At 36.2% G+C, this 15,134-nt stretch overlaps 1 protein-coding gene across 32 annotated transcripts in view; it reads right to left on the bottom strand.

The window, feature by feature from the left end:
- The window catches only part of LOC113392068 (ryanodine receptor), a 125,255-nt gene that overhangs the window by 33,139 nt on the left and 76,982 nt on the right, over positions 1–15,134 (bottom strand). For 18 of the 32 annotated variants that reach the window (XM_026628311.2, XM_026628324.2, XM_064219303.1 and 15 more), the window contains 25 exons: positions 14,527–14,667; positions 13,513–13,650; positions 12,930–13,082; positions 11,877–11,992; positions 11,007–11,181; positions 10,587–10,690; positions 9,750–9,883; positions 9,113–9,202; positions 8,732–8,856; positions 7,987–8,169; positions 7,796–7,843; positions 7,429–7,546; positions 6,995–7,209; positions 6,563–6,710; positions 5,942–6,136; positions 4,998–5,129; positions 4,563–4,692; positions 3,837–3,985; positions 3,174–3,322; positions 2,723–2,885; positions 2,093–2,285; positions 1,904–1,981; positions 1,513–1,636; positions 924–1,017; positions 265–402 (listed from right to left, as the gene is read on the bottom strand). In XM_026628311.2, the coding sequence (XP_026484096.1) occupies positions 265–402; positions 924–1,017; positions 1,513–1,636; positions 1,904–1,981; positions 2,093–2,285; positions 2,723–2,885; positions 3,174–3,322; positions 3,837–3,985; positions 4,563–4,692; positions 4,998–5,129; positions 5,942–6,136; positions 6,563–6,710; positions 6,995–7,209; positions 7,429–7,546; positions 7,796–7,843; positions 7,987–8,169; positions 8,732–8,856; positions 9,113–9,202; positions 9,750–9,883; positions 10,587–10,690; positions 11,007–11,181; positions 11,877–11,992; positions 12,930–13,082; positions 13,513–13,650; positions 14,527–14,667 (3,433 nt within the window). Of the gene's footprint in view, positions 1–244; positions 403–923; positions 1,018–1,512; positions 1,637–1,903; positions 1,982–2,092; positions 2,286–2,722; positions 2,886–3,173; positions 3,323–3,836; positions 3,986–4,562; positions 4,693–4,997; positions 5,130–5,941; positions 6,137–6,562; positions 6,711–6,994; positions 7,210–7,428; positions 7,547–7,795; positions 7,844–7,986; positions 8,170–8,731; positions 8,857–9,112; positions 9,203–9,749; positions 9,884–10,586; positions 10,691–11,006; positions 11,182–11,876; positions 11,993–12,929; positions 13,083–13,512; positions 13,651–14,526; positions 14,668–15,134 lie in introns of all 32 variants that reach the window. The other 14 variants (XM_064219300.1, XM_026628315.2, XM_026628316.2 and 11 more) reach the window with 3 other exon arrangements.

Below are 15,134 nucleotides of genomic sequence, written 5' to 3'. Positions count from 1 at the left end.
GTCCATCAAAATTAACTAAGCCAAGTCAAATTTGCTAAGATAATGTCTTATTAAAGTTATAATGTGCTAACTATTTGCAATATTTCTTCTTGTTCAGGAGAGGAGGGGAAGGGTTCGTCAGGTGTTAGGTACTCTATGTCCTTTTCTGTACCCCTGACTAAATTTCATGGCGATCAGTTGAGTAGTTAAAACGTGAAAGGGTAACGACAAACAAACTCGCTTTCGCTTCTACAATATTATATAGGATATGGTAAGTGTACTCACGATGCCAGATTTGGACTGTCGCCTCATGGAGCTTCGATTGGTGCTGGGGATGTCCACTTCTGAATGTTCGACGGACCAGCCGATCGCCAATAACGCTTTCAACGACTCACGCACTGGCTCCTTGTAACGCTCTTTCTCCTGTGACAATAAACCAAAATTTATTAACCCTGTAATTTACAAAATAAGGTTTCTATTCCAAGGGCCTATTTTTTACCAATTTTGATAAAATCCAGAATCCAGTTGATCATGCCCTCTTGAACGATTTCGGTCATATCGGCCATTTTCAAGTGTTGTACAAACTCATTACATATTTGTTTCCCTCACGAACGGTTCAAACATAGGCTCGCCCAATTGACGTAAATTTCCAATATACTCTATTTAAATTCTGCTAAATTCCAATCTCCAATATACAAAACTACATAACCGGAAAAATAACAAAAGCAAGACTAATGATATCAATTTTTGGCACAAGACTATAATATTTCCTAACTCTGGACTAAGTTTTATTTTGACGTCAAAAAATTTCTATCAAACTAGGAATTTTCTTGCAAATTCATTCGAAGGAATCATTATACGGTAAAGTTGATATGGAAGAATAATTTGAAACCGATACGTACAAAAGGCAACGGCTCATTTCCAATAAACGATTATATACTTACATAATCATTAAGCATGTTGTATGGTTTGAGCCTTGGATGAGATTTCTGACTGTCGGACCATGACTCCGCGTAGACCCAACCGTTTTCAATTTTCCTGATAAAATAAATACAATATAACATACAAGATAAAAAAGACTATTGTACAAAAAAAAAAAAAACACAAAGACATATTATGATTTATATAGTAAAATGTTAATTTTTTTTTTTAAATAATTACTGTTTTGTAGAATTGGTTTAAATATTTGTTAATTTTCCCTCCGGTGCACTTAGAACCATGTTCACTTATCGCCTAAGAACTCTAAATTAACTATGCGTCTCTCACTTACGTAAAACAAATCAAAATTAATAACCAAATCATTATCAAGTATGCTTAAAAGCAACTTTGAAACGTCAAGGTCAATGGTTGAATTTAAAGTAAAGCTCGGTTTAGAGTAAATATTCTATCGACATGAAACTTAAATTACATAAGTAAGTTATTTCATTATAATATATAATATTGTTTATCCTGCATTTGCAATCTACGAGTACATTTATTCTGTACATTGACTGTAACTGAATGCTACCACCAAAACCGACGATTTATTTTTACCTGGATGCCCAAGCGTCGTGGTAATGCTCGGAGAATTTCTGCACGATTGTATTGAGATCGTTGTTGAGCGCCACCGACGACGTGTTGATGGGCTGCGGGTCGTATTGAGGGTTATCGGCTCCTGCTAATAGTTGTGAAATAAATGTTATCAAACCGTATACAGCCCAGTACTGGGGAATTTAGTCCGTTCCTGTTAGGTTACTAATTTAATATTTATTGTCACATTATAAAATGTGCGAACAAAGATCTTGAAACTTTAGCACGATAAGAAATATAAACACAAATGAATACAATCTCCTTGGAATCCGTGACCTTCGAAATAGTTGGACGTGTCCTAATCATTGGGCCATCTCGACTATGGCAAAGGAAGAGGAGTATAAGGTCTAATTACCTAAACTATGGGTTTCCTTTCCATAGAACTCATCATCGTAATTCATCGATAGTGAATAGTCCGGTGGCAAGGCACAACCTGAAAATAACACATATGTAATCATTAAAGCTTTTAAATAGGTAATTTATTTGTATTGATTTTTCTTGAGGTCATTTTCCCATAGACATTGTTAATTTATCCCATAGGTACCTATAGCAATGAGACACGGTAGAGCCTTTCCGAAGAGTTCGGGCTCGTAGTCCATCTTGCTGAGCGAGTCGAAGATGTTGGAGAACAGCATCATGGTGAGTCGCTTCTCCTCGTCCGAGGAGGCGCCGTAGATGCCCTGGCCGCCCGTGCTGCCGTAGTACTTCGCGCAGCGCTCGTAGTGCAGCGTCAGTAGCTGCGTAAGTCACAGTATTAAGTTCATGCGTTTTCTCGACTATTTTAACGTACTGTCTTCCCTTTTAAGTAATAGGTAAAGATTTATTTTTGTTAGGTGAGTATAATTAAATATAAAAATACACCGTGACACTCCCAAATAAATATGATACTATAAGTTTAAAATATTCCCTTAATGGCTTAATAACATTTGCTTTCTTTCAGTTTTTACTATTTAAATCAGAGCAAATGTAAACAAAAAGAACATTGGCGATACCTTACGGTGTTGACATGTGAATAATATCAACTATTCTGTACATCGTAAATGCTTTGTCTATTATAAGAATGTCACGGATGCTGAAGAAATAAAATTTAATGAAAGTAACCTATTTACCGTTGAAATTGGAACAAACAAATATATAATATGGATGTTTATCGACGTAATGTGTCGACACGTACCCGGAGCGCGACAGTGGTGTACTCGGAGAGGCGCGAAACGTCGACTGTAAGCTTCCGCAGCAGCTTCAGCAGCATGGAGGGCTGCATGGCGGCCGTCAGCGCCACCAGGAAGTCCGACACGGCCTCGCGCTGGCCCTTCGTCAGCATGCGGTTCTTGGACAATCTGACACACGAGATAGCAATTACTTTGGTGCACGTTAATCTCGGATACTACTTTGAAAATATATCCTTGATGGAACATACAATGATGAAGGTTATTGATTATAACTTCACGATCTAAGCTAACCAACCGACCATAAGTCAACCACCAAGTCGCACTTGTATTTGAATAATGAGAATAACTCGGTTGTGCCTTTATCGACTTCTTTATTCATCGAGTTTGACGTTACTATGCTAGTTTTCTGTAGCTGCTCTTTCACAACTTCCCAACTTAATATTATTTGGTGCTTACCTATATACTGTATGTAGCGTGGCGTCCAACAAGCTGGCGTAATTCTCTGCTTCGTTATAGAAGTTGGCGTGTTTGATGAGAAGTGGTAGGATGGAGTTGCCGATGTATCGGTTCATGGATAACGCCATGTCAGACTCGCAGCCGTCATTCTGAAACAAAAACGCACGGTATTTCATAAAAAAATTGAATGGCAGCTTTGGCCACTCTCGGAAGGACGTCGTAGCATCCCAAACAGCAATACTTAGTATTGTTGGATTCTGGATTTAAGGGCGAGTGGGCCAGTGTAACTACAGGCACAAGAGACATAACCGCTACTTTCCTGAGTTTTGGTGAGGCATTGGTGATGTATGGAATGGTTAATATTTCTTACACCAATGTCTATGGGCGATGGTAGTCGCTTATTATCAGAGTGGTCCATTTTTCCGTCCACTTACATATAACAAAAATTGCAATTAAAATTGCACTTGTGTGTATTGATTTTAAATATTTTAAGATGTTTATAACGACATTTTTGACAACATATGTCAAAAAACGAAAAAATATTTATTCGAATAGAAAATCTATGATGTATCTCTATTTTATTTTGGATACTTTTATATTAACTTATAATTATCTAATCACGATAGACTATAATAAAGTCATGCAACATGGTATTTAACTTACTCTATCTAACATTGTAGCTGCTCTGAGATCTGGTAAGAAAGCTTCTTCCAACAGTCGATAGAACAACTCCTGCGTTTCAATACCATACACTCGTTCCAAAAATAAGCCGACGCTCTGTTTGTGTCCCGGTATAAGGCCAGAGGGCATATCTGTAAAAGAGATAATTAGATTAATTAAAATATCCCAAAAACTTAAGATATTTTCTTAGTTTGTAGAGCATTAATTACTCAAAGTTACAATTGCGTACATGATAGAATTATTTTGATATTTTATACAATTGCGTACATATTTTAATACTCATAACTTATTACATAATATTAATGAAGATATTGCTAAACATACAAATTTTATCGATACAATATTCGAAAAACATTCTCCACTACACAAAAATATCCTAAATAAAAAATACAATTTAATTATATATATGAAAAAGGGACAATAAAACAAATAAACTACGTTGAGCATTATTGAATGAGTACCAGTATGATAAGAAATAAGTTCCAATAATATTATATAAAATCGCATACGACAGAAAGTGTAAGATGGGTTGCCTGAAGGGGTTATAATGCTTTATCCTTACGTAACATTTTCTGATAGTTTAATGTAAGCCACTTAAAAATACTTCGTTCCAATATAGTGATTAGACTATAAGTGTTCACTTATTCTGATAATTATATAAAGTATATTCGTCGTTGCAAGAATAAATCAAAAAGCTTTATTATTTACCAGATTTAGGTCTTTCTTCTCCAGCAGCGGGGTTGTTGAGTGTAAAGCGAAGACTGAGGACTCCTTGCAAGTCTTCTAAAGGAACGAGAGACCGCAGGATTGCTCTAGCTCTGAGAGATTCGTTTTTCCCCTGTTCACAAAATGCGTAAAGTCATAAGAATAAATTCACTTATCGGATCGGTACATTTGCTATATTGAATACAAAAAAAAAAAAATAAAGCTATAGAATATAAAAATAAATAATTTAAGGAAATTAATTCAAAATCAATCAATAATAGAAATATTTCTATTTGTCTACAAATTTTAATTCTATTACACATATAAACTGAATTCTGATACTCGTTTGGAACGTGGGTCCCACCAAGGATTTTGGTCATTGAAAATCCGTAGGTACTAGTAATAGTTCTAGTTGTCATTATAAATATGTATAATTACTAGAGCGATGACTCCGGCGTCGGGCGCGCACCGGCCCAGCAGGTCCACCAGCGTGCAGTAGAAGTTGAGGATGGCGGCGCCCGTGTCGATGTAGTCCTCGTCGTCGTCCGACTGCGGCAGCGGGTGGCTGAACTGCTCGCGGAACAACCATAAGTCAAATTACTACTAATGATGTACGAATGAGAACGGGGTCCGTGACGTCATATCGAGCGACCTAAGAACTATGTCGGGAGAAAGTGCCTTGATATATTTGTACTTGGAACTAGGCCTCCCGGGCGCCCAAGGAAGCGATGACTGGATGTCGTAGAGCAAGACATGAGAGCCAATGGACTTACACAGAATGACAATAAAGACCGTGGAAAGTTGAGTAGATTTAGTCGGACGGCAGACCCTGGCAATAGCTGGGATTAATAAATGCCAGGCAGAAGAAGATAAGTACGAATCCAATCACAAGAGGAATTAAGATATAAACAGCTTTGACATTCAATGGATGTAATATAATTGGTCGAGATCTTCAATAATATATGATATTCATTATAAATTCGCGAAAAAATTACGTTTTGAATGTCGGCGAAGTTGTAATCAGAACTTTGGAGTTTAAATTAAGTGGATTGGATATAAGCAGTGTTTTATTATATCTAAAGATTTATCAAAAAACAGTCTGTAGTGTATAGGAGACCTATTAGCAAATCGCATGGAATATGTAAATCTGAGGTTTGTTTATATTCATTCCTTTTTCAATTTCAAATTATTGTATATTATGGCTTATGGTATATTATACATTTTATCATCATTGTTATATTGTATCTCCACAGACATATTGTCCGTGCTTTTTGTGTATCTATCTTTTTATCTTTGTACTCAATATATTTAAAACATTGAGGTAAAAAATCTGAAAGGTATGTACTTCAAACACTAAATCTGACAAATAATTCAATACTTACACTGACGTCACCTTCTTGCTCCATTTCTCTTAACTTCCGTCTATCGGCTATTCTTTCACTCATTTTGTTCGCATCAACGATGGCCTTAAGCAGACCTTCGCCTTCACCTCTCAGCGCTGGACCCAAGCATTCTGGTCTTCGAATAAGGAGTCGGATCACAAGATTGGCATTTTCCTCTACACTTTCACCGTTAACCTACAACAAAAATATTAGGTTAGAGATGAACAGGAGGGAGATATTTTTAATTTTTTGTCACATTAGATGAATGAAAGAGAGAAATATACCGTGCCAACCCCAAAATATGTGAGTATTGAATTGTATTTTGACACACACTATAGAAAAATACATTAAAAAAAGGACACTCTATATTATAATAATAACATATCTGCACAGCAGTGTACCGATTCAAAAACGAAGGTCGCTTATGTTAAAACCGTGGGAAGCATACGATGACATCAAAGTTCAATGCTGATTTTCAGTGACCACCTTAGAGGTCACCATACGAACAACAATATTCTTATATGCATTACTAACTTGAGTCCAAATTAATGAAGTATTATAATAACTTTACTTTAATTTACTAAGATAATATGCAACATGTGTAAATTTATTTGAACTTACCCAAACACAAAAACGGAGGAAGTCCAGATAGCGTTCACCTTCCACGGGATCCCAACCAAGGTCGGGGTACCCTTTCTCCACCAGCTCTGAGTTGCTTTGTAGTCCACAACGAGACAGATAAACTGCGATTTTCTCCAAATAATGTTCTCTGCAATAAATTGTGTCAATTATAGGATATCTCATTATTATTCATATCGTTATAAAAATATCGGAATCCAATTATCGAATATACTTTAAATAGTCTTTTAAAGTCGTTTACAAATCATTTGAATCGTCGTTTTACATCATTATAATAAATTTCCACATATTAACTTCGATTATCAATTTCTAGGTAGATTCTATTCTATTTTTCTTAAAGGAAAATATCTAATCTTGCTTTGGAATTTCGGGATATTTCAATTGCGACAATAATTTGGTAATAAAAATTCATACCTCAAAGCTAGCGCTAATTCAGTGTTCTCCATCAAACTGGAATAAGCCACGTCGAGAGGCGTAGAACCTCTGAGAGACGGTCTCGACAGAAGAATGTTGGAGTTTTCAAGCAGGAAATCGAAGTGGTCGAACATAGCCTTCTGGTTCTGACGGCCAGTACGACAGAAGTAGCAGAGGAAACGGCAACACGCCACCACCATTTCATGAGATGTGTCCTATGAAAAAAAATAAAGCGTTTATGTATATGTGAAAAAAAAATATTGTGCGTTACGAAGCGATGTCTTCACCACCACCACCACATTTCCACCGCCGTTACCATCATCTTCATCCTTTCTTATATACGTGAGGACAAAATTGTGCGTTGCGAAGCGATGTCGTCAGCGTGTTCACCACCGCACGTACCGCCCCCAGCCCACACCCGCCCCGCGCGTTACCTTCTCCTTGTCGTCGGGCGCGGGCGGCGCGGCGGCGGGCGCGTCGGACTGCGCCTGCGCGCGCCGGCCCAGCGTGTTCATCATCACCGCCATCACGTTCTCGTGCACGCGTAGCACTCTACGGTCACACGAGTATAGATATAGATATTTAAAATTCATTACGGGGATTGTTTTAAAGATTGTATATTTTATTACTTTAAGTAAATTTGATTAGCAAAATCAAATTAACATACCAGTATAAATATGTGTACAAGTATTACCATTTGGTAAGGGAATCATGTGGACTGATACATAAGCCCTTCCACAGGTTGAATAAATATTGAATATTATTTTACAATCAAAACCGATATATAAATGTCATCTTTACCTGATTAAATCTGGATGTTGGAAGAATGTATGGTTGTTCACCAACTTCCTGTAAGGAATTATTTATTTTAAAAAATTTAATACGTTCAATAAACAATGATTATAATGATAGTTACCATAGATATGCTTGCTTAAAACGTCTTTTTATTTTTTGTATTATATTGTTTTAATTATGATGTAATCTTAACTTACCACAGTCTTTTCCTCATGAGTTCCTCCTCTTCCTGGCTCATTTGCACGGGTAGCAGGGCACGGATCTGACTTAGACCCACCCACATCTCGGCTACGTCCATTTTAGTCTTTGCGTTGATGACGTAAGTCTTCTCGAGCGCGCGAATTAGCTCTCCCACTGCGTCATATTGACGGACGAGGAGACTAAAACATTTTAAAATACATTATCTTTTTGCAATGTTATACTATTTTGAATCACTTGGTGGTAGGGCTTTGTGTGAGCCCGTCTGGGTAGGTACCGTCCACTCATGAGCTTTTCTACCGCCAAACTGCAATACTCAGTATTGTTCTGTTTCGTTTCAAAGGTTGACTGAGCCAGTGTAACAACAAGCACATAGGACATAACATCTTAGCTCCCACAGTTGGTGGCACATTGACGATGTAAGAAATGGTTAATCTTACTAACAGCGCCCATGTCTATGGTCGGTGGTGACCACTTACTATGAGGCTTTATATTATACTTTTTGGCTTCAATATTGTACATAGATATAATATTCAATCATTTGTAGAATGCAATTTTATATATTATTTATTCAGGTAGGATCTTTAAAATTGGATTAAATGATTAGGCCACCGCTCAATGTCCAAAAAAAGTAAATTATTGAGTAACATACGTAAACTGTCGCATTTTAGTCTTATCCATTGCTGTTGCAAAGATAAATCAGTTTCATCATAATTATATGTATTATATTTTGAAATTAATTACCTGAACATTTCTCTGACGAGTTTTGGTGTTTCGATTTGAGATTCTTCGGCCCAATTCACGATGGTCTGGATTAGAACCTTCCTAAATTTTTCTTCTGGCGATTTCCTGACAGGTTCTTCAATTGCCTTTAGTATTTGGGTAAAGAAATCACAAATTAATTAGTATGCAAAATGGAAACAATAATTAAGCTTTTAGTTCTTATTACAATTCTATAGGACATTAAAAGTAAATCTTTAGATGTTCTTCTCCTGGCAATAGACTCCTTTCCTCATGCAGGTTTCCTAACGCTGATGAAAGCTTAGTGGTGCTATTATGGGTTTGAACTCAGTGTTTAGACCATTAGCAGTATAGAGAAGACCTATTAAAAATAGCGTTACTTACCTTGGGTTCTTCTTCCAACTCCTTAACAGTATTAATGATGTTGTAGAGTCTTCCCATTGCTCCTGTTTTTGTTTCTGGTTCAGTTGATTCCTACATAATAACCATTTAGTTATTTGCATTTAAAGGTTTTCCCAGATCTCTAATGTTTGCAAAAAATTTAAGTCTAATGATCATTTCACAAAACTTTCCAGATACATTTCAGATGACATTATTTTCTCTACAAACATAACGTTTTATAAAAGATTATTTCATTAACACTCAATTCGTCAATTCACTTTTACAAATGTGTTAAGTGTAAACGTTTTCGGACTTACGTGCAAGGAACATGTACATTTTGATGCTACATGTAGAAAAGTTGCTCTCAAACTCGACATCCCATTTCAAAAACATCAACAATTTTGCAATTTTTCTAAATTTACATTTTTTTACATTTTCTCCATTAATAATGAAAAAGTTTGTTTACCTCAGTTTCGTCACTGACTTTCGAGCACTTTTGCTTGGTGAGCTTTTGAGCGTAAGAAGGATATAGGCTACGTATTCTTGATAAAAGGAAAATACTAGTTTACAAGCACATTAGTCGGTGCTTCAGTGCCAGTTTGCCATAGTAGGTGACCCCTTTGATTAAGTGGCAACTCACGTCCCCGTCGGGCTCCTGCAGCGCGTGCAGCGACACGTGCGTCATGAGACCCTCGTGGAACTCGTTCATGCGCGACACCAGCTCCTCGCCGCACGGGCAGTTCTCCGGGTCGTCATCTTCCAGGTGCTTGAAACCTGCCAGGTGACTTCCATTTAGAGAGCAATATTTCGATTCTTCTAACCTAATCTATTCTAATCTAATATATGGGCGCAATGTTATTATAAAAAATTAACTAATTATTTAATGGTAAGGTCTCAGATCGGTTAAATCAGTTACAGAAGTAAAAATAAAAAAAAAATAAACAATAGAAAATAACGACATTATTTTAGTGACACGTACTGTAATAACTACTTTAATCATATGGATTTTTAAATTTAGAATCATATATTTTTTTTATTTTCAGGCAGATAAGATAACACATCATTATTACGCATCTTCGCAACCAAAATGTGCAATATGTTAACATAATCAGGCTGTAAATTTCCCACTGCTGGGCTAAGGCCTCCTCTCCCTTTGAGGAGAAGGTATGGAGCATATTCCACCACGCTGCTCCAATGCGGGTTGGTGGAATACACATGTGGCAGAATTTCGTTGAAATTAGACACATGCAGGTTTCCTCACGATGTTTTGCTTCACCGCCGAGCACGAGATGAATTATAAACACAAATTAAGCACATGAAAATTCAGTGGTGCCTGCCTGGGTTTGAACCCGAAATCATCGGTTAAGATGCACGCGTTCTAACCACTGGGCCATCTCGACTGTTAACACTTATCACATATAACGAGACACCACTAATTAATTTTGGAACATGTTCAAATTTGTTGCGCGTTACTCACTCAGAATAGCGTTCATCTGCTCCCGCGGCGGACAACGGAACTCTTTTGTCTTTTTAGCTGCGACTGCACTCGGTAAATCCGATTGTTTGATTTCCGTGTAACGTCTGAAATAATGTTATTTAAGTTAGTAAATGTAACATTTTTTTTTATGAATTTGACGACTGTATTAACTATAGTAATTAATTTATTGTTTTATGTAATTATTTTGTGTCTGAATCTGTCAATGTTTTTGCATGTTAGTGTTCCGAAATTATTATTTGATTCATATTTAGTTTAAGAAAGCCTAGAAAGGTCCTTTTGGTTTTTCAATAACTATTTTTTATAAATAATACAACTGAAAAACTCATTTAATATAAATTTTGTCGGTGTCGGTCCGATCAAACGTGAAACATTCCAAGCATGTATAGTTTTCAAATCTACCTGAGCTGATCTGTCTGCAGGTCACCGACGAAGTCATGCGCGAACGCAATGATAAATTCTACTCTGTGTCTCAGCTGGATGTCGTTGAGATGTTGCAGCAAGTAGCACATTTGCAGCTTGGCGCCTTCGGCCATCTTCATGTGCAGGAGACCTTTCCGATGCTCATCTTTACCTTCTGTAGACAGTTTGAAGATTTGAGACTATATTTTTTTGATAAAGCATATCTTAAATAATATGTTGGTTACGATTAGAAGATTTGAATTTATGTTTTTAAATTAATAAAATGTTCAATTAAATTATTGTAATATTAATAAATTAAATATATGAAATATTAGTAAGTCTTATGTCAACAAAACATTGATAAAAAAAAAACATTACTCAATACAAGATTACAGACATGGACTTAGTATTTATTGACTTCCAGTTAGGATATATATTTAATTGCACTTTATTGACATAAATTCTGTAATAAAATGTTGGAAAAAAATAACTAGTGAATTTCTTGCCGGATATTCTCGGTAGCATCTTTCCGAACCGATGATTTTACATTTAATTCCACACAGTAACGTGACGATTAAAAAGTGCTATTATAGGCCTATTTGAATAAAGAATATTTTGAGTTCATTTGTTTTCTGTCCTTACATCGAAATTCTTTAAAAAAGGGGAAATCCCTCTCTCATTATCAAAGATTGTACATACAATTATTAATAACAATTTCAAAACGTTTTATTTGATGAGATATAATTCAAATTATACAGAAATGAGCAAAGTTTTTGCGTATAGAAAATCTGTCAATTGTCTTCAAAAATTTACCCATAAGAAAAAACAATAAAATCACACAAAAATATCAAAACTTATCCTACATCGTACCTTTGTCAAACGTGGGATCCCAAGTCTCAGGATTTGTCATTATAAGTAGCTTCTCCACGTCTTCATCTCTCATCATGCCCACCAACAGTAGGCGGTCCACGAGTTTAATCAGTGGTCTAAAAATTACAATAAGTATTAAATTGTGGTCATTTATCTAGTAATATTTAAATACCAGATGAATTAATAATAATTTGAATCAATGATAACTTGTTTGTTATTTTACCCGGCTTCGCTCGGGTAAAATAAATGAAACATACTGTTAATCCGTTACTTTTGATATAACACAAAAGTTTTTCACAAACGTTGATCTATAATTTATTGTTTATAAGTTTCCATTGAGTCTACTGTACCCCACCGCAGGAATTTTTTATTCGGAACGTACTTTCAGGCCCCGTAAACGACAAATATGGCCGCCCGTGCAACTGTCATGTCGTTGAATTTAATGGATGTAATATCGAAATATCTCGATTATACGAACTTTGCGGATACATCCTGTCGACTAAACTAATCATTTTTTTTAACGATAACTATAATTGTGGATAGATTTCGATCGGGTCTAACGTAGACCTGTACGAAATTATTAATATAGATCAAGTTAGCTTGCAGATTATTGGGACGTCAATGCGGCTATAAAGTCGTCACTGTTAAAATTTACTCGAAATTCTAAGCTCATGCTTTAAATACTTTGTAAGATCTCTCCGCTAATATCATATCAGGCTAATGTGATTGAGACAATTGAGAATTTATCTCTGTTTGCACAAACGTGCTTGGACTTTCATCTATCGTGCGCAGTTTGGTAGTTTGAATAGAACAACTAATGATAAAATTTGAACGAAATTGGAAAACGCCATTATCTTTATTACCTTAACAATGTAGGATATACTGAAATGGTTTCCTTTATAATTTGTACATTAGTAATTGTACTTATTATTATTGTAAAAAGTGAAGGGAAGTTCAATTATAATTATTAATAATCAAAACTTCTTAAATAGGAATAAAATATTTTTCGTTTTGTGTTATGTCTTATTGATATTATACATAAATACTACTCACAGGAACAAGTTCTCGTTGCTGCCCCCCACGGGGTCCCGGTTGTGGACCTGGTTGGTCTCCACGGCTTCCGCCAGCGCCTGCATCACGAACTCGCGCACCACTTCCAGAGGGAAGTACGGGGAGTAAAGGTTGCTGATCTCGGTTATACTCTCCCTGTGTGTGTCATATTTAAATACATTAATCGAGATCACCAGATGCCCTCTGCATTAGATCGCAACTATAAACATAATATCAGTCATGGCAGCTGTCAGTAATTTTATTCACACTTGCAATAGTTTTCAAACTCGACATACAAGGTACAATCGCTTTCCAATGAAGTCTTATTAGCGAGAATACTTTAATATTAGAAGATTTTTGATGTTCTTAAAAATGAATGCAAATAAGATTAAAAGAGGAGAGATTAATAAAAACTATTAACGATTCACGGAATTCGAAATATACATATTTAGAGTAGAGACGACAATACTCAACGGGTCAGGATCGAACCGTAAGTCCGTAAAGCATTGCGCCATGAGGCTTGACATTTTATAAGATGTTTTTAACTGTCGGTACATGTGTCTTTAGGTACTTATTTCATACTCACGCGATGTCAGTCATCTTCATTTGCGGTCGCACGCTCTCAGTCTGTAGCGATCTCAGGCTGTGTCCCATATCGGGGTCCTCATAGAGCCCCTTCAGTTCAGGTCCGAGTGGTATTACGAATTCGTTTTTGCACGCTTCCCTGGATATAAATTATATTTATTAGTAATGACCAAATTGTTGTTCCGAGTCCGAGTTGTTTATTTCCGAACGCGTGATAAATTTTTCACACTCATTATGAAACTGTTCTTCTGAACATCTATATTGAATAAATATTTTGATTATTATATCAACGTTGATATTTATACATTTTCGACCTCCGTGGTCGAGTAGTGTGTACACCGGTTTTCATGGGTACGCCACTCCGAGGTCCCGGGTTCGATTCCCGGCCGAGTCGATGTAGAAAAACTTCATTAGTTTTCTATGTTGTCTTGGGTCTGGGTATTTGTGGTACCGTCGTTACTTCTGATGTCCATAACACAAGTGCTTTAGCTGCTTACATTGGGATCAGAGTAATGTATGTGATGTTGTCCAATATTTATTATTATTATTATTTTCAGTTGAAAATGTTGAATACGAGTATGTAAGGCACTCTCAAAAATATGTACATAAGATAAGGTTTAAGAGAATAAAAAAAATAAAGATTCCCTTACATGCGAACAATACAATATTCGCCGTATTGGTAATTAGTTAACGGAATAGAATATAATTAAATCGCTGTATATATGTATTTTAATCGCTACGAAAATGGGTATTCTCTAAAATATATTTCGAGAGTTGAGACTTAAACCCGTTAACTGAGTTTACATTTTTTATATAAGATGGTAATTTGTTATGAAGTAAATAATAAAGTATAATCTCTTTATGTGGTTTGGTTACTGGCTTATAAATATGGTAATATTATTTTTGTTTCTAGCGCATACCTCTTATATTGCTGAATTTTCTCTTTCAATTTGAAGGCAACGGTATTAAAATGAATAGTATATATCTACTGGCATTTCTAAAGCTTAAATCTTACATAGTGGTTGCGTGGCTCTCGAGATGTAGCGCGATGAGTAGATCGTAGAAGCCCTGGCGGAGCGGCCCGGACATGTACTGCGACTGGATCGCGTACAGCAGCTGCTTCTGGTCCACGTGCTGGCACAGCGCATGCGCCGCTCTGGGAACGCACAAACACATTCAGTGATGATTCCACTGATCTCTCTTAGACACAGATGGCAAACATTCTAAGCATCAACGCCCCTTATGCATATTTAGCAGTTGACTATGATAGATCCAGTAGCTAATGAAAATATAGCCCAGATAATAAAACTCGTGGAATTTAACTAAATATCAGTTTCACCGTGAAAACGTGAAGAATAACTTCGCAAGGAAACCTGTGTATCTGATTGTGACGTGATGATTAAATCTATCACGTTCATGTCTATCTACCAGCATTTGTTACGGAACCATTAGGGTCCTTCAATTCGCAGAAAAACCATCTCGATGTATCTATATCTATTTTTTTACCACTGATAAAACAGTCAGCTAATAATAATTTGTTCTCAATACTACAAATGTCCCTTTTTCGCAAGAAATTTGTTGTTAAACATTTGTTTGGAATAATGACCATAGCTGTTAGGTTTC

The sequence above is a fragment of the Vanessa tameamea genome, chromosome 27 (genome assembly GCF_037043105.1).
Source record: "Vanessa tameamea isolate UH-Manoa-2023 chromosome 27, ilVanTame1 primary haplotype, whole genome shotgun sequence".
In the NCBI taxonomy this organism is placed as follows: Eukaryota; Metazoa; Arthropoda; class Insecta; order Lepidoptera; family Nymphalidae; genus Vanessa; species Vanessa tameamea.
This window is presented reverse-complemented; position numbering and strand designations above follow the sequence as displayed.